Here is a 27624-nt window from a genome sequence, read left to right on the forward strand (position 1 = left end):
ATATTTTTAGACGTCAGAGATACATAGGCATTTAATGCATGTATAGAAAGAAGAATCATATTTGTTATAATGATTTTATAACACATATATCATATCGGGCAAAACACATTGGGCAAACGACATACATATATTTTTATCTGACACGACACAAGTACTCCGTGAATGAAAAATCACAATACCGTAACACACAGAATTATTTTTATTAAGTTTACATATTACCCACATATTTAGCTATTACCACCATTCATCGAATCAACACACTTGCGCTGTATCGCTTACGTTTAATTTACCTCTTCCGTTTCAATTTTATCAAGTAAGCCTATAATATAGGTGTCGGTCGAGATGATATATTAAGTCTCGGCCAAGTACAACTGCCAACTCGCCCAGCGACGCAGCTCGCGCATTTCACTTGCCGACGTTTCGCCCGGAACGAACCTTAATTTCACTAGTAAAGAGCGATCCATGTCATACCCACCGAAATTGTGGTAGCGGAGGATAGGACATAGGCGAAAAAAACTTTCGCTGGTGGCAGTTCTCGCATTGATGTGAGAAAAGATGGAGATTGAAGATCGAAATCTGCCAAACGGCGTACACTGTTTTTTTGCAGCGGGTAGATAGACAAAATGACGGCGCACATTTAAGTGCAAACTACCTGAAGTAACTTACGGCTGGCAAGAAGGTGGAGGCGGCAAAATTTACTATGAAGTTGAAGAGAAGGTGCGAGCGGTAGGAACAAATGCTGAGGGTTAACGGTACCAAGAAAGAGGGCTAAAGTAGGCAAAGGAGCGAACGAGTACCAAGTATGTTTTCTTCCCATAGTTTTGGTCTGCGGCAATGGTGATGATAGTAGCGCGGTGGCGACCGTCGCAAAAGCTATCTCCTCGCCACGATGAACATCCATCCTTAGAGCGAGAAGTCGCGGTCGAGAAATACGCCTATAGGAAGCAACTACTAGGGTTACATTTTCGTACGTTACAGAACAGCAAATCCTGTTTGGGATACTGTTCAGCAAAAACATTGCTTCGTTGAGCTACTTACCAGCTAGCTATAGCGTTAGCCATAGGCACTGCTAAACATGTGCGGCGCGACACCGTGTACGTTTTCGAAAATGTATTTAATACCGACTTTTTTTATTGACCCACTAATAGGTATCTGTGTCGTGCGTTGAAGCAAGCAACTTCTCTCTGACAATCCAGCGACCGTCTGGTCTACTTTGCCTTTATAGTCATCGACGAAGAGCGCTGGCTAGGGTAGGTGCTGGCCGAACAGCGGTAATCGAGAAAATCAGTGACCGCCCGAGGGGTTCAAATAAGCCTGTCCATTTAGGCCAGCCCCTAAAACGAAGCGAAAAGAAGATGGCAGAGTGCGGGGACAAAGACGAGACCAGGTCCTGCAATGACACACCTTGTTAGACGGCGTAACATTGTTTCTTTTTTTTTTTTTGGTTAAGCACGGGGGCGAAGGATGATGTGAGTCCGGATAAATGTAGAACGAATACTTATAATAATTGATATATGCGAACGTTGTTTGGTTGCGGAGACTGGCAGGAGCGGGTAATTGCAAAACGATGTAAGCCGACTGTCATTGGCTCACTGACCTTGAAATCGAAAAAAGCTATGCGTAATGAAATTATTGCCAGGTAAAATGTCATCGAACGTTCTAACTATAGCTATAAATGATATAATCGTCACAGACGGCCATGACTCAAGTGTACTGAGATTTGCTAGGCCTCAGCGCTATTACAACGATGGTAGATCTGTGTTTCGCTAAAAGTAACCATATTCTTGTACGGTTAGACATACTCTCAACCTATAGATTAGATACTGGATACATTGAGGCTGTTTTTGCTATGAACTTACGATGATTAAATAAAGGCATAAAAAAGATCTCTCTTAAGAGTCACGGATGTTTCAGATAGGTGTTTCTACATAAAACATGTTTATATCCATAATGCAATGAACTCCTTCGCAGTTTATGAACTGTTTCAAACACCGTAAATACAAAACGCCGAGGTTGTTAAACCTCTCCTTCATAGATCTGTTCTTCATTTACATGGACCGTGTTATGCTCACTCCCTTTCAGTCTTCTCAATGGCACGTCTCAACGTCATATGCATTAGTAATTTACATCAGAAGCAGATTTTTTGTTTTGGCACTGCCAGTTAACTAATATAAGTATTACAAACGTTGATAAATGCGGACCTGCATGGGCAAAGCACGTAATATCTGTAGACAAAATTATCAACATAAACATATGGCCAACTGAAGATATATCAATGGTAGGTATAAAAGGCTTGGATCTGTACAGTAGTTGGTTGTCACTGATTAGGACCATAGGGGCAGCTCTCTTGGGAGATGCTTTTGCCTCTCCGCTCTTTCTGCGTCGATAACCGAAAAGCTACCGTAGGGAGTGGCCAGCAGGCTATCAAGCCTGGGTAGATGCTGCTTACATCCAGCCTGTAACATTCTGAACTTATCCACGATGATTAGATCCCGCCGCTACCTTCGCCGTACTGGCAGCAACAGATCAATGGCCAGCTTGCGATTGTTAAAAGGATAACATATCGGGATTGGGTTCAGTTCCAGTTTCAGCAGTTACTATCGGTCTCTTCGGAGTGCAGTAATGATCTAACATTTGGCTTTTGGTGGCCAGCGCTCTTTGATAGGGTATTGTGTGCTACAATCACCGTTGCGCAAAAGAAATAGGGAAACAAAATTGCTGAACGAGTAATAGGTGTGCGTCATAGGTGTTACAGACTTAACATCGCACTAATGTTTCGCGAAGAGGAAGGTGTACGACAGACTGGGTTACGGTAGAAATAATTTGTTTATCCTGTCAGTGACACACTCTGCAAGTAAGTATCCCGTACGTTTATTATATCTTGTAATTTACGGGGATATTAGTATGAAAATGTTTCATATGATTACCACTAAGCACAACTATTGTCTGTTAGAGATTGTTTTTTTCCGGCTCTTGTTATACTCTATTCTAAATAAAGCTATTGATTTTAGTTCATATTTATACATATGTTGTTTAGCTTCTGATCTACACGGTAGTGTGCTCTCATAATGTCCGCCCGCTGAAGTGGATCCGTTGGCGCCAATGAAAGTATGCTGAGACTGATCGCTCTTTGTGAGGTCGACCACGCATACGTGGGCCAGCCCGACGCTGAACCGTAATGCCCCGCAGTTGCCGGGGGCCCTCGTGCCCGATACTCGATCGTGTGTATAATCCAAGCGAATGGAATGCATGTCCGTTCGCCATGTCGACTCGTGCTCATAATCCAGTCAAGTTTGGAGGGCAACACGAAGCAGATGTAGAGCAATGTGTTACGGCTATTGTCGTCAATTCCGTGGGGCACTCTTTCGCCTCCCTCTGACGTGTGTGTGCCTGTGTGTGTAGTGCCCGGATGGGCCGAGGTATTTGGAACAAACTCGAAGAGAGCTGAATGGCTGGTGCGTACAAAGAAACATTTTCATTCCGCCCGGAGCCCTGATACAGTGCACCAGGTTCCTCCGAATTTGAAAACGGCAGTTTATTAATAGCGAAAACAAAAAATGCGATGCGCTATTGTGGAAAAGACTTAAAAGGTAGAGACAACAGTTTTGCTAGAATAAGTAAAACACTTATAGAAGTAAAAACGATGGCTAAGCATCCGCAACGTATGTGGGTAGCACCAAATCACTGAAGGACCGAGCAAAGGGTGTGAACTTGAGTTCTCCCTTTTGTTGTTATTATTGTCATTTTTAATAACATGCTTTATACAAAGGTTTGTTAGATTAATGCACGTGTACACAAGCCAATCATCTAACTTTTTTATGTTATTTTATGACTGAACACGATGTACTGGCTGTCGATGAGACTGGATCATGTATATCTCATGTTTTGGCAATAAACTTTGAGGAAGTACTATTATGATGAATCTGGTAGCCTGTTTCGACTGCGACATATATTTTTATTTAGGTGTAATGTTGTGCTGCGAATGTTTTTATTTTATTAGTTATTATAGCTAGTTGCTGACAGAAAGCGTGCTTCTAATTGTAATAGGAAAAAATGTAATTATGGCATTAATGTTTAACGAAAATCATTATTTAGTTACTTTTTATTCTATTTTTATACAAGATAATTTTTAAAAGTAGTAAGTACTATCATGCAGGTTTAGCGTATATAATATTTTATAATAGTTTAATATCTTTCTTTATTTAAGCGCTCCTATGATTGCCTGTTGGCATATTTATATGTTATATATATCCCGTTTGATATTATTAAAATCCATTATATAGGAAAAATTTCATAATTGTTTAACGTGTATCATAAAGAAACTGTATGATAAAAGTGATACAAAAGGGCTATATTTCCCTTACTTCTTACGTTACGAAGAAACACAGAGATTTTCAAGGACATAACCAGGATGTGTTTAAATTGTGCAATACTTCTTACTGCTAAAGGTATATTGTCCTATGTGTACTGTTAAACGTCACCCCCCTTTTTACCGAAATGATTATAAGATTATAATTATTACCCTTTATTTACTTTATGTCAGTATGGTGGCTGTGCCTTTATGAAAAGTGATTCGGTCGTCAAAAAGGATAGGTTTGAAAATACGCGGGAAAACACTTTAGTTCGAAACGAAAGCAGTTGTTGTACTTACACTTTTTTTTATTTGATTTTATTTTTATTTAATAGAGCTATGAAATGACAATATGCGCTCTAGTGGACATTTTGCCGACGATGAAATTTGGACCAGAAGTAACGACAAGTCTGTGATAATCATGGCAATGCACTTAGAGATTCGAGAGTACCCTTGTACAGGATACGTTATCAACACTATTCCTACCTACATAATTTGCTATATACTGCAAAACATACGCAAATAAGTAGAGAGGGTCAGGCATTTGTTTGTGTATTCTTGAAAATAATAAAATTGGCTTTTGCTATATCACTTTACTACACAAACCGTTGGCCGTCCGACAAATATCAACTTCGTACTTGTCAGTGTTTTGATGATTGCCAAGCGGGCACCACCTACAACGGCTTTTAGGTCATTTCTATCTCTTGAAAGGAACGAATAACCAAACAAAGACTCGGATGTGTGTATTCTCTGCAATTTTCAGGTAGATGTTGCACCTCGCCTAAGGAAAGCACCTAAACCTCGTCCGTCCACCTTGGTCACCAAGGTAAGTGCCGAAGGTCATGTAGCCAAACTTTTCTTGTTTACGGGTATATTATTACAGCACCATATTAAAAACAGGTCGATTGGCCGAAAAACAGGCCGAAATATTCACACGTTATCTATAATATTTATCAATTAGAATTGCGCAACCAGTCAGCGTATTAGCTAATACCCATTGGTTTCTTCATGACATGTTTTTCTTTGTTAAGGAATCACTGCTATTATCTTAAACATTATCGCTGACCGCTCTGTGTCTGTGTGTGTGTGTGTGGGTGTCTGAGCGCGTAAACCCCGCTTATGTCACCATAGTTATTTTTTTCGTATGCTTGTACAAAGCAGAAACATGAGGTTGAAAATACGGGCTAAGCTGATCGGCTGATCATCTGAGTAAGTAAGAGGTGGGAGGGGGGTAGAGTTTGTACAGCTGATATTTCTTTAGATTGAGATTTCTGACTAATCCTAGCGGATCTTGTCGCTAGGATGGCATGAGCTGCACGTAAGCTACTGAAAGTCCCTTATGACGAGCTGTTCGGGTTAATTCTGATAAGGAAATGTTTCAGCTCAGTTCTATTTGCCCACCGAAAAAGTCTTTGAATATACTTGTACTTTTGATATCACCACTTGTTACGATTAAAACTAGCATTTATTATTAGGCTTGCAGTTTTTCTGTTCTTGTTTCGAACAATATATCAATTGAGGATCTGTTTAAATTTATCTGGCTTTCGTAACTGTTCCAATTTGATGACTTGTTTATTAACAAAATGCGCCACACTGACCACCTTCTTTCCTTGAGATATTCTCCAGGTCACTAATCTAAAACTAGAATTTTGCCCTGATTCATTTCTCTAATAAATGTCCCGCGGAAAAAGCGTAAACTACGTGTTACGACGATTTTCCCATCACGACTGACACAGACCAACCCACTTAATTTACATCAGAATTCAACAGACACTGAGGGATATACATTAACGGGGAAGAACGGAAGGGAACAAACATAGAAAAAAACAGGGTGCGTTTTTCCTCAGTGCAGGCATTCTTACGTGCTCTTCCAGGGCTACTGCGGTCAGTGCATCCGTTCCACTATCTGCTTCCTCAAACTCTACATAATTAATTGTACTACTAAATAGAAATTTCTCATTATGCTCACGTATTGACAGTTCAGATGGTCTAGAAGTTTGTCATCTCTCGTATTTGGCCTAGAATTTGGCCTTTAGCGGGCAAGAATTACTGTTACGACAGGCCTTTAGCTACCATGTACATTAGAAACGTATGTTCTACAGATAATAAGCTTTGGCATTTTTTCCGTAGTTAAAATTTAGTTGAAGTGAGCGTCATGTATATTGTGTTAGTCAATATTAGGCGGGTTGGTATGATATTAATGATATTGTCAGAACAATTTGTCCGTTCATTCTGTCCAAGTAGCCTAAAGGGATCGTTGTACGAGTATCTGACAATATGTACATTGTAAGACTCAGTAAGATTGTTCCTTGTGCCGATCATGCTACAACTTCTAGTTTGGGCACTGAGACATATATTCATCTCGTAACTTGCTACTATGAAAGAGTTAATAGTTAGAGAATTGTATTTATTCGATCGATGACTATCGTTGAATTTATCTAACTTCATTCCGTCGAAGTTTTAGCAAAGATCCTTGGCTCCTCAAGGAAGTCGTTCTCTATCTTTCAGCTCACTAGCATTACATTTCACAGGTCCACTAGTAAACGAGCTACTCTGGATTGGTTTTTTCAATCAAATAAAGATGCATCATTTGGCGCTCATTTAGGCCTACGCCAGCGTAAGCATACTTGGTTCCTTCTATGCGAATTCACTGAATTGCTTTTTGCTCATTTTTTCTTGCATTCTCCATCTACACGCAACCGTCTATTGCTTCTTTCACTGCTTGGTTTATTGCTCGTTCGAGCAGCACTTCCGAGTGATATTGCGTTACTTTGTCAAACGCTTGCGTTCTTCGCAGAGAAGTACTTCAGCCCAATCCAGACTTCAGCTATGTTCCCTGATCTCAGTGGCAGCACCAGCAAGAGCACCCGCGCATTGGATTTGTGAGCTGGTCAGCGGCTTCTTTGTTAGTTCGTTCACTTTGACTGATCATGGTACTACTGCTGCCGTCGAAGCGCCACCATTATGAACGGTAACGGCGGCAACAGAGGCAAACAGGACCTGTCATATGCCCCCTGCTCCACAGCAAAAATTACGCATGGGCTAAACACGTGAGGGCTTGGCAGCGATGTACCGCGTCGAACGCCCCGCGTGCCTAGGCAGAGCGGGGGCGTTTACCTCAAAAATAAAAAGAGAAAGTTCCCTATTGCTGTGCTCTCTTCCCAATTTCCATCGTTCGTCTCAAGTTAGACATACGTCTAGCAGCACAACGATGGTTGTAGCTTTAACGGTGGTAACGTTAACTATTATAGGCAGAAAACGTAAGTATCAGTCGCGTTAGACGACAACAACAGCAACAACAATAATGTATACACGTCACTAACACACACACATATATATATATATATATATATATATATATATATATTAGTGTCGATAGTTGACTAGAAAGTTGTTAGACGTAGTGATCTTTAATTGTCGGAACGGACTGTTTACCTAGGACCACTTTTAGCGTAATCGTTATGCTGCAACTGGAATATCTCACCTTATAGTGGCCTTATGTGAAGGCATCGAGTGCGGTGCAAAGCACCTCATCAGTGTTTGCTACTGTGCTGGGCCGCGCAGAGGTTATGCAATCGACTAATGTTTACTAATGGTAATGCCGGAAAAGGTAAAAATAGTACTCTTAAATTTGTACCGTTTCACGTTGTCTGCTAATTCTTGTGCATGACTAAATTCGTAATGGCAACAATCACAAATGTTATACCTATCAAAACTTTCGTTAAGTGATCGCAGAAGTTTGTATCGTTTAAAAACTACCCATGTGTCTATCGTCTCATCGAAAATGGGCTTGATGATTTATTGACTGGACTTTCGGCGAGACAATTCTGTCTGAAAACGGTGCGTCTCGGAATAATTATCTTTTGCCAAAAAAGTAACAGAAAGACATTTTTGAATAGGTATCTCAAAGGTTGGGAGTGGCTAGGTAGAGGAACGTTCGTGCATGAGTTACCGGTTCGAAGCGAGACAACATAATTGATGTGGCTCATTACTTAGTACGATTGAGATTAAACCGTTTGAATATGGAATTAGTTAAACTAACGGAATAAGTTCGATAATACGGCAGTGCGTCCATAATAACAGGCTGATGGGAGCGTGAAAAATCGAGTCAAACATAATAGGACAACAAATATAACATAATAGGACAACAAGGGGATAATATAGCTGTATGAGGGAACAACTCCAACGTTGTTCCTAATTCGGTTTCAGGCTGAGAATGCCTAGACCTGCAGCGTGCTTGCGTAGTCGTGTTTACATGCGCAAATGGGATAAGTGCTTGAGCTTGAGTTAGGGTGGGTGGTATATATATATATGACCTTTCGTATAATCGATTTGTTGCAAAGAATAGTGTAGGATCTAGCGTTCCATAAATAATGTATTGTGATATTATTCCTATAAGGAAATAATATTTTCTGGAAATGTGTATATTGTTCTGTAAAGACTTACACTTAGTTTCTGGCATGGCTTTATTCGGACTGTCCCTTTCTGTGCTCTAAAAACGGTCGCTAGTTTTGGCCATCCAGCTGTTTTTACATATGATCTATGGAAGCACCGAACGAACCATGCATTAATTATTGACCTATTACCTATGTATCGTTTTATTACATGCATTTGATTAACATGCGACTTCACGCTACCCACGCTACCAAGCAAGACGCGGCAAGGGAGCTTCAAACACTCCGAAGACCTCGTTAGCTACCACCCCTCGTAAATAGCTCACTTACGATGTTGGAATAATACATAACGCACTTAACACGTGTTCCTATGTTTTTTCGGGTAGAGAAACGACCACCCAGCATTTGATTACGCCGACGCGAACTAGAAGACGGGCGTGCGCCTGCTAAGTTCCGTCCACCATTGCCCAGTCGTCTAAAGAGCTCAAACTTACATCAGCATTCTCAATCGTTAACGTCGCTAGCGTCAGCATGTTCTCCCAAAGTTCACCTATAACGGGTTTACTTTGGGTTTTTTTTGCTGGCCTATTTTTCGGGATATACAGGTATACGGGCTGACGAGTACTTTCTATTGTTTTGCTTCCTAAGTCGTGTGGAAGTAAAGAGTCGCAAATCGGAAGCAGAAGCTTCGGTCTGCTCCACTGTCAGTCACGGGTTGCCGGTGGCTAAGAACAATTTCGTTATGTTGTCCTCATTGCGGAACACAGCTATCCAGAGAAAAGCAGTCGACGCTGTGAAAAAATACTGATTTTGGTATGCGCAGCTTTACGTGTTCCCTCAGTGGAATATTCGGGTAATATTTAGGTGGCGGTACATTAGACATAGTACATAGTCATCATCATTTCAAACTGTGCGTAATCGTAGAGAATCTGCGTCTCGGCTAGAGCCACCGTTTATATATGTTGCTGGCTTTTTTGACTTACAAGGTAGTTATTAGCAAAAGTTTTTTGCTCACTTTTTTCCACTCAACTTACCCGATATTAGATGCGCACACGATCACTGATCGCACGTGTTCTGCCCGCTTCGTGTTGTCTTGCGGACGCATGCGTACAGGCTGGACAATCGATGTGCTTTGAGCGGTTTTGACCCTAGGGATGCCAGAAAGGGTTAAAACGATGAGTAGAGAAAACATGCGTCGTGCAAAGGTTGTAAATGCATGTTCAAGCAAATAACTGGACAATAGCGATAGAAAGTGATGCGACTGAAATGCACCGACCGAGTTTCCTATTGGGATAAATCGGACATGGCCGAATGGTGGAGGGGTTGTTTTTATATCTGCCCTTACTTATGTCGCATCGCAGTTGGATACGGACACCACTTCAACTTTGCCCCATCGTTCCCAACACAAGTTACCAGCTTCGACTGCGAATGCTGGGACGAGTACGATGGCTGCTCGGTCGATGTTACGCACTTCGCGTTTACGTCCCATGAGCTACTGAATCAGTTTCGTTGTTTTACTTGTGCTCCTAGCTGCCTGCCAAAGTGTGCTGCACTAGCTGTAAGTGCCTAGACTATCACCACTGCTGCTACAACGACTGTAAAAATTACCGCACGTATTAGCACCATCACTACCAGGATATCGTCCTTCGGCTTCTCCCTCAATTCTTTGTGACTTGCTACGTAGGGCCAGGGAGGCTACACGAGACTGACGTCGAAGGACGAATAGGCAGGCCGGTGAAGAACCAAGGAACGCTGCCTATGTCGATCGGTGTCTGCTAACGATACGGCAGGCATAGGATACCCGACTTGGAGCACCCGTGCTCATTGCTTCCAACCACTGCACACATCACCCCTTTTTGTTACTGGAAGCTCTTTTTACCCCTCGAACCACCACATAATCAGACTGTGCCGACGAAGGACACTAGGGTGGAAGGTGGTGGGAATTTAATCATGTAAATGCGATTTGTATGCATAAGGATGTCGGCAGCACAGGGGGGCGCAACTACAAGGTGTTGGGCTGAGCGACCGCGTTATCGAGACGTGGCTGAGGAAAAGTAGAGAGACAGTAGGATAGAACGACTAGACACGGTAGGATAGAATTAATTCTGCCGCATATTGAACGGTACGGGTCGAGGAGAGAGCAAAACGGGCCAGGCCTGCAAACACGACAGCAGCCTGGTTTTGGTAGGATTTGTGAATAAGGCAAGAGAAGAAAAATAGCCGGCTAAAATATCCCGGCCACATTACTGTATGTTCTCGATGTGCCACTGGCGTAGACGCTAAAAAAATACATGCTTCGCCTTTTACTTCTTTTTAGGAACAGCAGCTACTAGATATTAGACCTCTCGGAACCACTGTGCAACCGTCCCCTGCCTACAGTCGACTGAGCATGTAACGGTTATCGCGACGGTATGGTTGTAATGGGCTTATATTTTTCGCTCTGTCAGACGGAAAGCATCGGCAAAGTAGTCAATGTGGACCCCCATCCGTCAGAAACTCTTGAGTTGTTTTGGTAATAAATAGCTATTTAATAACGCGAAGTACCGATTTCCTCATTAATGACGCCGACCTATCGACGAACCTCGCTGTCTCACCACTTCGCGGCAATTGAAGCATCTTCTCTCACCCTTTGGAAGCTCCATGGCTGTTGAGCTCAGAGGCGTTTCATCGTTCATAGAACTCATGAAAAAATCTGAAAAATGACGCCATCTTTTTTAGAGGATTTTTTCATTTTTCCGCGACTTGAAGACTATAATGATATCGAGTGGCCCTAGATAGCTTTATGTACCTAGTTGATTGACGACTATTTTTTTAATCAATATTTTCGAATAATTTCGAAGCTATTCCGCTTTTGTAATATTGACCTTAGATCAAGGCCACTCTGCGGCGTTTCTGCTCCACTTCAATTCATCGTTGAAGTACAAATTACTGCCGAAACTAGCACAGCGAAATGACAAAAAGATTACTTGATGGTCAGCTAATTTTTTGAATGGAATTTTTTGTTTACCTTACGAAAATAACCCTCTGATGTCGATCGCTTAGTAAATGTCTGGCTTGAGCTTGCGCTCTGTATCAATTCGGTTTCATTCGTATTTGGTCGGTGTGCTCATGCAAGCAGTACATTTGTGTACAACGGTTTCGGAACAGATCAGACAAAAACGAAATTTACAGATGCGAATAGATAAGCATATTATTATAAATAAGACACAAACTAGGGTCATATAATATATAAATGGAAAAAATAGAGCAGACGATTACGAAATGTTATTTGTCGAAAGCTGGCACGGGCACAGATCCGAAAGGTAAAAAATTACTGCACGTTTATTGTGTCTGAGCCTATTTTTCATAATAGCATATGTATGGCTCATACATGATTTCATCACAACGTATGTTTACTCTGTGATATGACGATCGCGCATGTCTGCGCAACTTTATCATAGATGTTTTGAAGTATCGTTGATGCACAAGTGCTTACCACTTGAACTAGGGCTCTCGCTTCGTCTGTCGGTCGGTCGGCGAGTTAAACGCTGCTCAAGCGATTTCGGTGCAAGCATACATCCACGTTGAGTAATCATTGATTGTAGAATTTTTCTCACCCATCAGTCCATGCTATAATTACTTAAGGACCGCATATATCGATATCTGTGGCCGATGCTGTGAACAAAAATGACATAGACATGGCGGTAGAGAGCTGGCGACCGTGTTGAATTGTTGTAGTTGGTAGAATATCTACCTGCGAAATGGTAAATGTCCATATTGTCTCTTGTGTAGTAGTGCTAAAACTTGAATTGAAATTCGGGATAAAGCGATCTTCGAACGTTCTAGAAGGGTAATACCACTATGTAACTGTTATACAATATATCTGTTGGCGTCGAGCAAAGCATTTATTAAATATATTACCTATCTAGCTGATTGACGACAAATTTTTAGGTAGATCTGCACAGAAATTCCACTGTGTCGCCTAAGGCTATCCGAAATAGCGAAACATCATCATATGTTTTGCTTATTTCAAAATTAATCTTTTTGTACAGTGAAACACATCCATCAATTCTAGTTTGAATTTATCAGTGTGCTTCTTACAGTAAACTAAATAACACCAATTTTTACTTATTGTTATTATTTGCGTTAGACGACGTTATTCCTTTACTCACTCACTAATACCGTCTATTTGTCCTTCGTCCATCTCCTATTAACAACTACTTGTGGACATACGAAACGGCCAATGATTTGGCCTATCACAAGCTTCTCCAACAGTGTCAATGTCATGACACCGAAATTGCACCCCCTATACGAATCTTAGCAACGTTCACTGACGCCGGGCTTTGTTATCGCTGACAAAACCCATGAAGAAAGTCAACCCATAGAGTCACCGCTCAGTACGATCTAACCAGTGAGAGCGTCGAGCTGCGTTTGGATCACGCGCCGCAAAACGAGCCCAGCGCCGCCATCACTCCCGCGTCCGATTATCTTTAAAGGTCGACGTCGATTTGACTCCGACGGTCGCGTCTGTCGGGATACTCAATGTTTACATTATCCGTCCTTCCCTAACTATATCCCCTTTTTCGTATTCCCCTGTAGTAGGGATTCTTCTGTTGTTAGATTCTCTGGCTCTGTTGTCTATTGGTAACTCCGACTGCTTTCTCTTCTTCTGTCTCTCCTTTTTTACTTTTGAGTGGTCGAATTTTGTTTATCTGCTGCTGCTGCTGCCGCCGCCTTTGTAAAGGCTGTGGCGTTGACTCCGTCCAATGCTCCATTATGATTTTCTGCTGTCTACAATAGTTGTAGCGATTCTGTAAAAGGGGAAGTCGACAAAAAGAAAGAGAAAGGAGGCAGAAGAAGAACTGCCATCGGCACCGAGCAGTTTTCAGGAGAGTTGAACTTTTCACTTCGAATCGTCATAATCTTCATCATCATCATCGGCAACAGCAGCAGCAACACAATCACGACCATCATTAGGACAATCGTAGCCGTTGTCGCCATCATCGGTGCCCGAGCTGTTGGCAACGTGTCGATAACTCCAAATAACTCTTTTTCTGTCGTTGCTATTGCGTGTGCTGCACCTTTAGGCTCTGCCGGTTCCTTCGTTTTTCTTATCGCAGGGAGCTGGCGGCTGGTCTGACACGCTGGGCCATTAGTGCAACTTCACCAGCAGATCGACAAGGGCCCACGCGCAGTCCTTTGCACGTCGCCTGTATGCCCACAAACTGTTTGTTCCCTCTTGTGCTCGTTGGTACAACAGATGAACTGTTGCTGACCTGATTTTATCTGATTTTTGCCCATTTTTTATTAGACAGCAGCAACAATAGTAACAACGAATAGCTATTATTACTGTCGCAATTAAATTAATACTGTTCGCATTGCTGTTACGGCTGCTTTTAGTGGCGTTGATGAAGCCCCCATAATCGCCGCAGTTGGCTCCGCTTTTCTTTCTGTCTTTTTACGATGCGACTCGCTACACAGTCCCGTCTCTCGGCAACACACACTTCGTATCTCTATCAGCAGTCGTTTACACCCGCGTTCGTATGCGTGTCGATTCATGTCTTTGTAGTTGTGTCTTGAACTGCGGTCCTCGTGATCGCAGGGCCCGCTACGCCAACCTGTTCTGTGGCGTTGGGTAGAAAAAGTAAAAGACTCTTCTTCATTCGGAAACCGGTGTGGTATCACGCCCGACTAGACTAGCGCTACTGGCGAAAGTAGCGAATAGAGGCAAAAAATCCTACTACGATTGGTGGACACACGTTTTTCTTTCAGTTTCGTTTCAGTGGCATCCTGTTGTCGCTAGCTTTGCCGGTTTTCATCCCTTCATGCTTCTATCAGAATCAACGTGGTTGAAATTGTCGCTTCTGTTCTACTCTGTCCCCGACTGATGAGTTGCGCTGCCGGACAAAACCGTCCGCGACGCCAAAACCAGCACCAACAGCGGCAGCGATTTCATGTTGTCTCTATTTCAACTGGGCTGTTCATGCTGGGCTCGTTGTGGACTGGTTGTTTGGATAACAGGCCGGGGCGGACGATCGAAAATCCTCTCTCCGCCGCAGGAACAAACATCGGACGTCCAGTGTGGCCTTCTGCATGCGGCTTTGTTGCTGCGGTGTTTCTGTTCCATTCATTTCATGTTTGTGGCTGGCTTTCGCGTCTGGTTGGCTGACGGCGTCTGCTAGATCGATGTGACGACTCAGATTCTCCCTGTTCGTCGCCTTCCCTGTTGACGACAACGTGAGCCTCGCCCACTATCGGCGTGACCCGAAGTTCGACGAAAGCGGGCTCTCTTGCTAGAGCTGCTGCTGTCCCTTATTGCCGCATGACGTTGCTGGTGAATTGGCCTGCTGTGAACGACTCAGTTGCTTACCTAGACTTGTTTGTTTGGTTGATTTGCTGCTGGCGGGGGCCCGAGACGCGAGTGAAACAGACGAACCAGACTCGTACATGCTCACAACAGCTCATAGGCGCTCATGGTCGCCGAATACGATGATTGTGAATGCTAAGGCCGCGGCTGCTATTATTAATATTATCGTCGTTGGGGAAAGCCAGAGCAGAGCGGAGCAGAGAAGGCAGCAGCAGCAACACTCAGCACGGCTAAGAAAGCAATAGGCAACGGAAGAATCCAGCAGCGATAGTCAGGGACAGTCAAAAGAGAAAATGGCTGTGGATGACGGTACCGTCGACGGCGGCGGCAGCAGCAGCAGTAGGCACCTACCGTATAGGTACTAACATAAACACAAACCTCTCGTTACTCCATAGACGCTATTGAATAACAGAATACACCCTATAAACAACGACGAGCCACGTAAAATCGCGGCGTCTAACGCATCGGCTACGTTAGCCACGCCCGCACCAAACATTGCTGGTGCTCGCTTATTGTTGTTGTTGTTGTTGTTGTTGTTGTCATCGTCAGCGCATTGAACTCGATAGTATTATTACTACAAGGTCGGCTCCTACTGGTGAAAACGACAGAGAACGGCAAGCCGCGCTGAGTTTAACTGAACTGATCGTTGCTGCGGCTGCTGCTGCTGTTGTTGTTACTTGCTGAGCTGAACGACTCTTTGAACGGTTCCGTCGGAGCAGCGTTTGCTTTACCGCCCTCATTTAGTTACGCCATATTCGCTGGCGTAGGAAAAAGCACCGGAGCCATTTCCAACGATAAGAACGCAAAAAACAATTCGACCGGTAGCGCAGCATGGACGTGTAGTCTGCTACAACTCCAGCGGTTGTTGCCTTGCTGCCGCCACACGGCGATACGACTTCCAGCAACAACAGCGCCAGCAGATGCAGCCGCGTCCATTGCAGCAGCAGCAGCAGCGGCGGTGACGGCGTTGGCGGCGCCCCTTATTGTAGAAAAAAAAGACGCCAGCAACTGACTGATGCTCCCGACCAGCGGCACCGTCACTCCTCCTCTCTATGGCTGCTAGGAAGCGATCGGTGAGCAACGTTGAGCTCCAGTAGCAGCCACCAGCTGCCACCGGCGGCGCGCAAGACCAGAGCGGCAGCCGCACTGGCTATAGACCAGAACACCAGCGGCGGCCATAGCAGCAGCAGCAGCACCACCACCAGCAGGAGAAACAACAACAACAGCAGCAGCCGTAACAATAGACAGCACGTACCAGCAGCATCAGTGGACGACAGAGCGCTGCTGGCGCTTAGTAGCAGCCGCAGAATCAGCGCCAATAGGGTCTGGTGGTGATAGTGGCGAGTGACTTTCGTTGGTCGAATGAGCGGACGGACAACTGGACGAATGAGTAGCAGCAAATGCAGCAAGATGGCGGCACCCGGTGGTCGTGCGCTCCAACCGCTGGCGCTGTGTATGTTTCCTTAAACGAAAACCGGAGAACAAACGCGGGATATAAAAACAAGAAAAAAAAAACTCGAAGAACTGAATTGCGGTGTAACCTATGTAATAGCAAAATTGAGAATCTTGTCAAAGAGTTCCGCCGGTTAAAGGCTAACAGCAGCGATTGTTGTTAAGGCCGAGCATCAGTGCGATGGTAGCGCCAACGTTCATGGAGGACCAAACGCAACAGGCTGGAGAAGTTAAACAAATCTATGTAGAAAAAAAATTTCTTATTGTTGTTTTTCAAAAATAAAGGACACAATCGTGTCCTGAACAAACGACAGCTGAGAAAGAGAAAGAAAGAGAGAGGGTCCATTGCTCTTGCTGGTTATTCAAGCCAATTGAGTTTTGTTGGTTGTCATCGCAATGCGTGAGTGCGCTGCATAATATCGGATGGATAACTTGTTGTTAAAGCAGGAATCAGGCTGGTTGTGCGATCAGCGTGTTCACTTACTGCCACTTCGAGTGTTACTGGCTTGCGTTGTCGCCAGTCGTCGTCGTCATTGCTGCTGCCACTGCCATAGCTGATTCTGTAAGGAAGATGATAGGGTAGAACCGCCTAACTGAGATACGCCACCGATGAAAAAGCCATAGAGAGGCAGTAACTACGCGAATGAAACAGAAACAAGAGGCCAGGTTAAGCAAAGAAGTCAACGCAAACAACACAAAGCACACGGCCGTCAGTCAGCCAGATTCGGATGGAACTTTAGCCTCCGCTCTCAAGTTGTAATGTAACTCAACGGAAAACTTGGTCACCATTGAATCAAACTTCGGCGGCGTTTTTCCTTTTCTGCAGTTGGTTTTACGCAAAACATTGTTACCCATACAACGAACGTGTTGTCGGGACGTTGCAAAACGAGCAGCTGTTACTACAGATCCTGCCGAAGAAAAGAGCAAACGCTGCGTCGTTTACGACGCCAGCGGTAGCAATCTCGACACCAATTCATACTAAGAAAAAGGATAGTATTAGTTGAAGCTGGCGCCCTAGCCAGTAGATGTAAAGTGGCCTATAACTGGTATCATGATCGAGGCATTTATGCACATTCGGATAAATAGTGTTTACTAGTAATTTATAGAGTAATACAACGCGACGAAGGAGGTGAACAAAGAGGTTGTGTGGTTTTGATCAAGGGGCCACCCGCTTACTCTCTACAGTGAAAGGGAGTCAGTTGGGCAAAAGAGAGAAAAACAACGACAACGATTAGTGTCCATAATCTACTGTATAGTTAATGAATAAGCGCCAATCAAACGTGGATACGATTCATGGAGTAAAAATTATTACAGTCTGTAGTATTCGTCCGTCACTAGACAAATCGTGTACTAGTTTCTGCAAACGTGATAACGTGTTTTAGCGGATCTCGAAGTCGACCTGTTTGTCTGGAAGTAACATTTTGTCCAACAAGTTTAACCAGAACTATTAACTGCTTAGTTGGACGGCGCGTTCAAAACGCTTTGTTTACGTAGGTACTTTGCACAGTATCGAAAGTCGGCGAGACATCGCGTTGCATAAGATGTTATCGTTAGTTTACAAGCGTCATTAAGTTCAGCGGATTCATACCAAGGTTGTGCTCACCGAAACGACTGGAGAAATTCCAGTAACGCAGCGCACTTCATCTAGGGATACGGCGAGTCAAGATTTCTACAGTCGTTAGGTCAACTGCCGTCAAAGTGTTGTTGCGTTTCCACGAAAGTATACTCTACGATAACATATTAAAATCACCGTTGTAAGCCAAAAAGCGTAACATCACTATAGGTGTCTGTCAGCCTTTTTCATCGATGTGACAAACAAATCTATCAATACTTTCAGTCACCGAAAACCTGTGAATAGCCGAGCTACCTAAATATTACCATTACAAAATACGAAAGTCGTACTAGCCTGTGTAGAGGGAGCGTCGCGCAAGATCTGCCTGAGCCCTAACATAGATCTATCATCTACCGCCAAAAGTGCGCTCTTCCTGGATGCCGACTTCGCAAAAGCATTAACAGCGTCGACTGATATCGAAACCAACGATACCGTTTAAGTCGGAAATAGCTGCGATTCAGATCGCGTATTACTTACATAAGAACCGCTGTTGCCTTTCAATGAGAAGGTGTACGTGAACGTATACTTAAGGAGTAGCACTAATATTACACTGGCCGCTTTACTCAACCCTATTTTTTCGTCTAAAAGCAGTTTCTAGCCTTTGTGTGTGACATCCGTCTACACACTCGAACTCAGCCCAATCTATTGGAAGGACCAAGCAGTTAGAAGGTGCATCTCATAGATTCAACATGTGCGTGTTCGGCTTCGTCGCGCTTTGCGGGCAGTGCTAGCCCCCCACAAAGCTCTGAAGACACCCCTTCCCCCATCACCAACAACTGATTTCAGAGAAGGGTTACTTATACTGCTGTTTCAATTCAGCAGTAACGAACGTAATGTGCATGAGTGAGCCTACTTGAGACTGTGCTAACCCACGTACTCTATGGGTGAGCTGCGTCTGCATCGAATACAGAGACCACCTCAGACACCGACCACTTTGTTGTGTAAATTGTGCTGGATGTTGTGTGTGTGTGCACAAGTTTGTTTGGGACGCACGCCCAGAATACGGACGCCCGAGTGGTTCGAGCGGATTTCGTCTTACCGTGCGTCAAAGTGCTGTGGTCCGTGTGTGTAAGTCCCATAGCGCGCGTTTCGCAGACCCTCGTTCTTCGGTTAGGAAAGCTGTGGCCACCAGCAGCAAAGGCCGTTAACCCGGTGATATTTCGAATGTCGCAAGTCGCCTTGCAAAAGAAATCCAACGAGACTGGACAGCATATCAAATACTTGCTCCGGTCTGTTGCCGACCGCTTGTCATGGGCTCCATTCACTGTTTCTAACTGAAACAAAAACAGTCGGTTGCTTTACTTCTCAGGCCCAGGTTTAGCCTCTTTATTCGGGTCTTGGAACGTATAGTCTGCTGAAAGTTATCGCCAGTCAATTGCGTGTATGTTATACGTTTCGTAGCGTCAACGTGCCAACATCGTCACGAGGTTCAAACGCTGGCTCCGCCCCATATGATGATCTGAAACGAAAGGGGAACATAGCTAAAAGGATCAGCCGAAAAATTCAAAAAGTTTTTGAAATTAAGAAGTAAAAACATCGGCCAATCAGCGTATGGCTATCGTACAATACAACTGGCGTATCCCCCTACCCAGCTGTGGGATCTTCTCTGTTATTGCTAAAAAAAGTCGTAGGAGCAAAGATACGTCTAATGCTGCTATTTCCGCGCGTCGTTTTCTGTGTGTCTTGCTTTCTGCTGTAGGACTCTGACGCTACCCACTCCTTGACGAAACGTTGTGCGCGTAACTCTCCCTCGACAAACGCTTTGGCTGACCGTGCCCCGCGCGCCCGCCGAAGACTCGTAACTAGCGCCCTTTCTTTACTCTGTAGTAGCGGGGGTTATCGGAGCACTGTCGGTGTGTGGAGCGTGCCTGTGTCCTCGGCTCCCGTGCGCGAAGCCGAGTAACGCTGCCTAGCGGCGCGAGGCCCGCTAACAGCCATCGCCAGCTACTCTTCTCTACACTGATCCAGCTTGCGTTCTCCCAGAGGCGCAGGCACTGGTAATAACGGCGGCGGGTTCAAACAGGAGGCCAAGCAGCTTTAGAGCTAAGGGTATCTAGGGCAGGCAGGTAGCCAAAGCACTGTACCCACAAACCGATCGAACTCACTCCTGCATCCGCTAAAAGCGGTGGTGTGTTTCCTTTGAGTGTGAGAGCCGCGGCTACGGCGGCAGCGGTAGCGATAGCAGCATCAGTACCTCAAAACTAAAGCCCCTCCTGCTGTAAACGTAGCAGAACCTACAGCAGCAGTAACAGCTGCAGCAGGAAAAGCGGCAGGCTTGCGTTGCCGTTTCGGGCCGCTGCAACAGCAGCAGCAGCAGCAGTAGCAGCAGCAGGCGCAGAGACCTTCGGTGTGTCGTCTCTCAGAGTCGGCGAAGTACGGCACTGGTTCTCGTTGCCGTACCTCCGTGGGTCCTCCGTGCTGGTCCTTGACGACGTCGTCGACCGCGACATATTCCTTTAGACGGAGTACAACCAATTGCAGCCCGGGGTTTTGGAAAGAAGGACTTTTCTGTAACCGAAATCGACAGTTCTTCCAGTCAGCGACTGGCGGCTGGCTATCGCTTGCAGTGGCGGAACCAGCTGAGGGCAAGTATTCCAGTACAAGCGCAGACGGCGGCGGAGCAACTGGAATCCATACAGTGAGTTCCGTGAGACGGCGCGGTGAGTCCAAGTGAGCAACAGGGGGTACAGTGAAATAAAGAACTGTGCTATTCTGTATGTGAGCTGGCTAGTGTACGGAGCTAACGAAGGCAGCTCGCGATAGGGGCTACGCGGCTCGGATCCGAGATGAAGACGTGCTAAGGTGAGCTGCTTTCTATCTCCGACCAGACCCAGCGCTAGTGATAACTTGTGATAGCAACCACTACTGCAACACGGATAATGATGACCGTAGGGACTACAACAGACTGACCAGCGACGAACAGGATAACGTACCAGAAAGCAAAGGCGACCTTAATCAATATACGCAGCAACGAAATAGCATCATCGACAACAGCATCTTTTATCAATGCACCATTAATGAAGCTGCTCTAGAAACGAAACGCTACGAAAACTGCTGTAACGACTAGGTTCGTTGCGATTAACACAATAGGCGGCAGGAAGAGGAAAAACTCGCCGTCGTGAGCGGCCCTTGAGTGGCGAAGGTTTCCCCGTGGATGGCAATTCTAGCCGGTAGGTGTACAGCGAAGTACCGTGACGCAGCGCCGTGGGTATCAAAGATCGCAGTCCTTCTGCTGGGCAACTGCTGAGCTGAAACTAAACCGCAAAACTATCATCCTGCAGGCGGAAGACGGTGGCGTCGCACGTATAGATCTCGAACACGACCTGCAACTGTGGCAACAAGACGAGGCACGCAATTTCATGGGACGGTGTGTGCTGTCGAAGGCGCGCAGAATTCATCAACGGATAAATTCAGGCAATCTTTGATAGGAAGGAAGCTTGTTTGCCAGCTTTTGACCCTAGGGGCCTTAAATTTAAGGCCCTGTAGAAAGGTGAATATATAAGTACAACAACACAGACGAGAACCAGTTGTGCACATCCGTGTGGGCTTTGCTTTTCTCCCCGTAATCTTTGCGCATGCACCAGCGATAACGGCCGTGTGACTACCCGTCTACGCACCCGTGTTCGAGCTCGTCAAGAATCTGAAAGGATTGTTGTGATTAACTCAGATCTTTCTAGACGACACTGCACTACCAATGAGCCGTTCCGAGCTTAGCTAGTACTTGAGCAGCAGTGGAGTTCACAAGAGTGTCCACGCACACACCAGCTAATCGCAGGGTTCGCTAGATCATTGATAAGCTAAAAGTAAGCAACGGCTTCGCACCGAAGTTCACGTAGGCATCCGTAGTACATTCGGGGTCCGTAAGGAAGGAACGCAAAGCGACCATATCAATAGCGATTTCGCCGTCCTCAACATAGGCGGCGCTCGCGCATCGTGACGCGTGAACTAGGGAAGACCAGCCTTTCTGCTAAGCACCTGTCGGAGTCAGGTTTGTGAGCCTGAAAATTCCTGCCGCCAACAAAGCAAACAAACCAGCAAGCAGACAAATAAAAACAAGCCAACTAGCTCGTTCAGTGTCTCCGACGGCTTCACAGCAGGCTCGCCTATCTCTCTACTAAATCAGCCCTGCGTGTACGACTACTAACAAACTATAAACAATAACTGGAACAACAACGGCTACAATTAGAATCACTAACTATTCATCTGTCTGCATTGAATACCCGCCCTGACTGGTGCTCGTCTACGTTTTAATCAGCCTGACACGCTAAACGCAGAGGTATACATCGGAAACAATAAGGCCAATCCAGCCAATATTATTGTGTACTGAATCGCAGGGTCGAAATTCGGTGGCAATCAGCTGATCGCGCGCGGGGTGTACACAGCAAGCCAGTAAGCAATCCTATCAATACACAGAACAGGCTTTAGGCTGTTGGCGCATTGAGACGAAGGCTTCAAAAAACTTTTCCAAGGAAAAACTGCGCGACGAAATATCAGAAACCTAGCCCAAAAAGCACCTCGTTTATTGTAACAATAGTTACGTAATAACCTTCCTTACTTGCTTGACGAGTGGTTCCTTATTGTGTTCATGCTGGATTGATCTCAAATCAAAGGTCCTATTAGCAGAGCTTACCTTACAGCATTGACACCTTCGCATCGTTAGGAAGCAAACAAGGTGTTATCATCGATCGTCCTTACGACAGGACAAGTGCGGTCCCTTTCCCCTAGTCGAATACAAAGGCAGGAAAAGCTGACTACCTTAAAATAACTAGTTTTGTGTTTCCAGTCCAAAGCGTTCGGCTGGATTAACAAGAGCGCCCATAATAATACATTCTGATTCTCTAAATATCAACAAAGTGGAGAATAACATAAGGTTGCAAGACTTCTTAATTAATGACAAAAAAAGTCATCGCTAAAATTTGGAGCGGTTATCCACCAACAAATGTCCGTAAATTTTCGCTTGGCACCATAGAGGCAAGCCTAAGCTTCAATGCAACACTGAAGAGGCAAGAAGAAGGCTTTACGATATCACTTTGTTGACAACAAATAACAACAAATCAGTTACTATCACGCCAGCACGAGGCAACCAATATATCATCATATAACCATTCTATATTATAACCACCAGATCAGAACTAAAATTGTAACCCATCACATGTCTCATGTGCTCTTCAGTGTACGTTTAGGACTGAGACAACCAATCAGGCTGCAGAGCTGTGTCCGGAATTATCGTGTATAATAATCGCCGAAGACGGTGGTATTATTAGCGATTCAATAAAATCGAGAAAGAGAACGAGCGTAAGGTAACAAAGAAGGTGTTGACTAAGCTAACTCGGTCAGTTGACCCAGACAGTCAACTATCCCAGACCCGCTCGCACTGCAATGATCATCATCATCATTTGAGACAGATTCACCATCAGCATTGCAGCTGCTATTGTTCTCCTGAATGCACTATTTCATACGGCTCTCACACGTACAGCATAAAACAGCTAACTAACTGGTGCAGATAAATCCAGCTCGTTCAACAGCATCAACAACAACAACAACACGCTGACAACACCAGAAGAAACAACGGTTGATCTTATCATTACCTGAATCTCAGTGCTCGTTTGCCCAGCCTTTGTGTCTTCGTGTCTCTGTGTGTCCTTGTGCGTGTGGGCGCGTGTCTCTGCGGGCGTCTGTGTGTGTGTGTGTGTGTGTGTGTGTGTGTGTTTATGTGTATGTGTGTGTGTGTGTCTAAACATAAACAGATACTAACTCGAATAGACTTTGTGTATAACTACGCATCGTATATGACGACGATCATTGAGAAAAGCAGCAACACAACCAAGCGAAGGGCAACAGTCGCCGCCAATACAACGTCTAGTATATTCGCGACATTTGCTCGACATCTGGTCGACAGCGACCGATGGTGGTTAGCGGTGATTCAGCTCAAGTGCAGGGCTGTGCAGTGAATGATCAACAAAGTGTGATAGGAGATCGAAGAGCAACGAGAGTAGAGAATATATAAAAATCAACGTTAACAAGCCAGCGACTTGTTATCTATTTCCTCTGCATCCGACCCGAAGGCCGCATCCACTGCGAGGGCATCGACCACTTGTCACATACGGCGAACATCGCAAGACGTCAAGTCAGACTAAAGTTTTCGAATGAAGAAGAATTGAAAGGTTCGAAAATTCGCTTTTGGTTCAAGCGCGATATTCATTCGCTATAACGGCCGTTGTCAACACCGTTCCCACCGTACCAAGGCCAGAAGAGTAGGACAAAGTTATTCACATTGGTGGCAAGCAAAAAAAAAGAACAGAAAAAGGTACAGCTACCACTAAACCGAACGGAAGATAGCAGGGATTTCCGGTAACAGCTAGATTTGACTCCCTATTCCGTCCGACCCAGTTGCAAAAACAAGCGTGGCCATCATTCGACCAATATTCCACCGCTTTTTAGCCAGCCAAACTCAGTCAGTGCGCGCCGTTTCCGTCAGTAATATCCCGTAACAAAAGACGCCTGGATAGAAAACGAAAGACGCAAGCAATTTCGTTTGTTGTCCGTTGTTCGCAACGGGCGTAGCAGACCTGCAACTTGCTCCAGCTCTAATTATTTCAAAAGATTATTTACTAACGTAATTAGAACTGAATATATTCAAACGATCTGATATTCTGGTTCTGCCTGTTGTGCTGTCCTCACGTTCACAACAGACTGCCCATAGTGGGGCAGGAAACGAAGTTCGGGAGGGCAAAAAGGTTCGCGCGCCGTCGTTCATAGAAGTGTCTATAGATAGAGGTGAGACCGAGGCAGGGCTCAATCAACAGGATTAGCAGATACGGGGAGCAAGCGAGGTTTGCCATTTAGATCATAATAATAATAATGCCCCTAACGTTAACTGTTCAGAGTAACGTAACAGGCTTCGTAACGATAACAGGACAACAACAGGGACATCAACGACCTCACACGGCAGACGACAAAAAAGATCAAAAAGAGAATACAATTCTACAACTGTCGTCTATCACTGTTGCTCGGAAAACAGACGGTAGAGAAGCCTTCTATAGCGAAAGCCCTCTGCGAGAAATTTCGGTCACCGCTCAGAACGAAGAGATCGACGCGACACCGAAAAACTTGCCGGAATCCGAATCATCACAGAAGTCACGTGCAGCCAACTACTACTGCAACGATACCAACAGCAACAGCAACAGCATTACCAACAACAATAACAACAAAATTTATAACAAAGCTACAGACACTGCAATCTATAGTGAATATAAGAAAAATCTAGCCGAAACTGACTACAAATTTCAGGCGTACTCCAGCAACGCCATTACACTCACCACCAGCCCGATCATTGCACGTACCGTTCAACAAGCTGAACAATAATACATAGGGCTATGGCGTGTTAGCCTTGCGTGAATCAATCAAGAACCCACCTCTCGACGACAAATCGACAAAACGCAAATCAACGCTAAATACCGACCCCTATAAGGGTCGGGCACCGCTAGAGCATACGACAAATCTATACATCAAGTACACCGAAATAAAGCCACACGTACTATTCTGTATTATTGAAGCTTATTATTAATTGTACTGGTAACTGAATAATAATAATAAGCTAGCAACCAGTTGCTGGAGCAGCAACAGCAACCGCAAGAAACGCTCGAAAGTAGGGCGAAGAAGCTAAATAGACGCCGGTGAAAACGATTAGACTAGTACAAAAGCGACGAGGAAAAAAATTCAACATCAATCTAACACCGTTACATCACCCGTAGACTTTTTAAAATCTAGGAAAGTGTTAAACGAGTCGATAAAGTATTGTAGCAAAAATTAAGTGTCATTCAACAGTAAGCACCACAGCCCATCTAAGTCCGATATCCAGGACACTGTAGAGCAACCCTGAAATTCGTGACGCCTGGACACGCGAAGTCATCGAGGAGAAATATTATTAATATGGTTACTAATCATTCTTGACTAGCTAAGCCTGATGAAAGGCCAAGCGTGTGAAACAGAAACAGCCAGGTACTATTAGAAAGAAAAGAGAGAGAGAGAGAAAGATAAATTTGAGTGTGTGTGTATGTGTGTTTGCAAAGAACGGCAAACACCCGAAAGTCGCGAAAACGGCTAGCGTCCGATCCGGTCACGGAGGTCAGGGCGACCTGAAATCACGTTGTTGATCACCCAGCAGATCTACTACCAGAAAAAATATACACAACAGGTGCAAACCTGCGACGACGAAAATTAACTACGATTTCGCATTCGGAAGCGGCGTCGACTTTCTCCTTCCGTTTTTAATAAAAACAACAACAGAAGCGTAAGCAGCAAGGTAAACACGCAGCTTATTAGTGAGAACAAATCAAGCGTCTTCTAGTTTTTCGTCCTTTTTAACTGAAGACAAACACAGGAAGAAGCAAGTTGAAGGACGCTGTAACCAAGCACGTTAGTTGCCTATCAACGCTAGCCATTTTAAACAACAATAACAGCAGCAACAGCAACAACAACAACAACAGTAATAATTATAGTTATATACGAAAATACGTTGTGGTCTCAGCACGACACGAGCCTGCTTGCTGCTACTGTTCTAAAAGCCACGAGTGGTTTTAAATTTCCCGCGAAGATGGTGGACGTCTGCACCGATGTTCGCACTCAGCTGCTTAGCTACTTTCACAGCCATCCAGGGGAGAATGTGAAAACTATTGATCTGTGCCGGGTGATCAAGCAACCGAAGAAGGCTATCAACAGTGTTCTCTACAGACTTCAAAGGGATGGCGTGCTGCAGAAGGTTGTCGAGAGTCCGCCGACCTGGCGGGAAACCAATGCTTCTCAGTCCATAACGGCCGGCCCGGGCTCTGACGGCAATGCCGCCCCAAGTCTGGCTGCATTACCCGGCGGAGGCACCCCGGCGAACGGTCCGTTTCCAGCGATAACTGGAGGATCAGCAGCTTCAAACGGAAGTGACTCGCCCGTAAACCTGAGTAATGGTTCCCCTGAACACCATGCGATCGTGTCAGCTCTACCGCCCCTCAGCGGTCAGGCACCCGTAAGTTCATGATATATAAGTTCTTCGAATGTTCGGTTAGGTTATGTTGTAATATGGTGCTATTATATTTAGATGGATAGTTTCGAAAATGAGGGGTAGGGTACCAACTGCTTTTTATAATATTAGCTTTTGTGTACATTTTTGGACGCAGCCTTTAGATTAGAAGATTAATAGACCTGCACTCACACCAATTTGGACTTCATTTTAGTTTTAGCTAAGTTCGCGATAATGTCTTGGCTTTGAACACACGTCCATGCGCTATTCTCTTACATACTACCTACTCTAAAAAGTGAACGGATACGATATTTTGGGATATACTACTTGGATCATCATATGGTGCTACCTCGTGTAGCCTGTTATTATTATTATCGAATCGTTCTAACTTCTGGGTGGCTATTTTACTAGGTAATGTCTGCCCATTGACTACGTAATCAGCTGAAGTATTAAATG

The 27624-nt window shown here is 44.7% G+C and overlaps 2 protein-coding genes across 15 annotated transcripts in view; one reads left to right on the top strand and one right to left on the bottom strand.

Moving 5' to 3' along the window:
* Positions 1–27624, top strand: part of LOC111248838 (uncharacterized) — an 88567-nt gene that overhangs the window by 17250 nt on the left and 43693 nt on the right. For 3 of the 5 annotated variants that reach the window (XM_086988446.1, XM_086988447.1, XM_086988448.1), the window contains one exon: positions 5115–5177. In XM_086988446.1, the coding sequence (XP_086844572.1) occupies positions 5115–5177 (63 nt within the window). Of the gene's footprint in view, positions 1–5114; positions 5178–18596; positions 27175–27624 lie in introns of those variants that run through there. The other 2 variants (XM_022801835.2, XM_086988449.1) reach the window with 2 other exon arrangements.
* Positions 160–16488, bottom strand: LOC111249936 (uncharacterized). Of its 10 annotated transcripts, none has more exons than XR_002673127.2 (5): positions 12221–16334; positions 11290–11437; positions 9780–9893; positions 1039–9536; positions 160–935 (listed from the first exon to the last, which is right to left on the bottom strand). XR_002673127.2 is itself a non-coding variant. In XM_086988451.1 (5 exons), exons 2-4 carry the CDS (start codon positions 12318–12320, stop codon positions 9802–9804), a joined length of 303 nt encoding a protein of 100 aa, XP_086844577.1. In that variant the 5' UTR covers positions 12321–12399; positions 16347–16488; the 3' UTR covers positions 4639–9536; positions 9780–9801. The 10 variants fall into 10 exon arrangements, 5 of the variants coding, with proteins under 5 accessions (XP_086844579.1, XP_086844577.1, XP_086844578.1 ...); XR_015327358.1 differs by lacking the exon at positions 160–935 and having other exon boundaries at positions 4639–7468; positions 9240–9536; positions 12221–16320; XM_086988451.1 differs by lacking the exon at positions 160–935 and adding an exon at positions 16347–16488 and having other exon boundaries at positions 4639–9536; positions 11327–11437; positions 12221–12399.

Source organism: Varroa destructor, unplaced genomic scaffold (assembly GCF_002443255.2).
Source record: "Varroa destructor unplaced genomic scaffold, Vdes_3.0 BEIS01000004.1, whole genome shotgun sequence".
NCBI classification, from domain to species: Eukaryota; Metazoa; Arthropoda; class Arachnida; order Mesostigmata; family Varroidae; genus Varroa; species Varroa destructor.

Excerpts from the sequence above, each read along its gene's own strand:
- LOC111249936 (XM_086988451.1), bottom strand. The coding sequence starts at position 12,320 with ATGATTACTCAACGTGGATGTATGCTTGCACCGAAATCGCTTGAGCAG. Across the intron at positions 11,438-12,220 it reads CGAGAGCCCTAGTTCAAGTG|ATTTTTTCATGAGTTCTATG; the intron begins GTAAGCACTTGT and ends GTCATTTTTCAG. Across the intron at positions 9,894-11,326 it reads CGAAGTGGTGAGACAGCGAG|GGTCAAAACCGCTCAAAGCA; the intron begins GTTCGTCGATAG and ends TGGCATCCCTAG.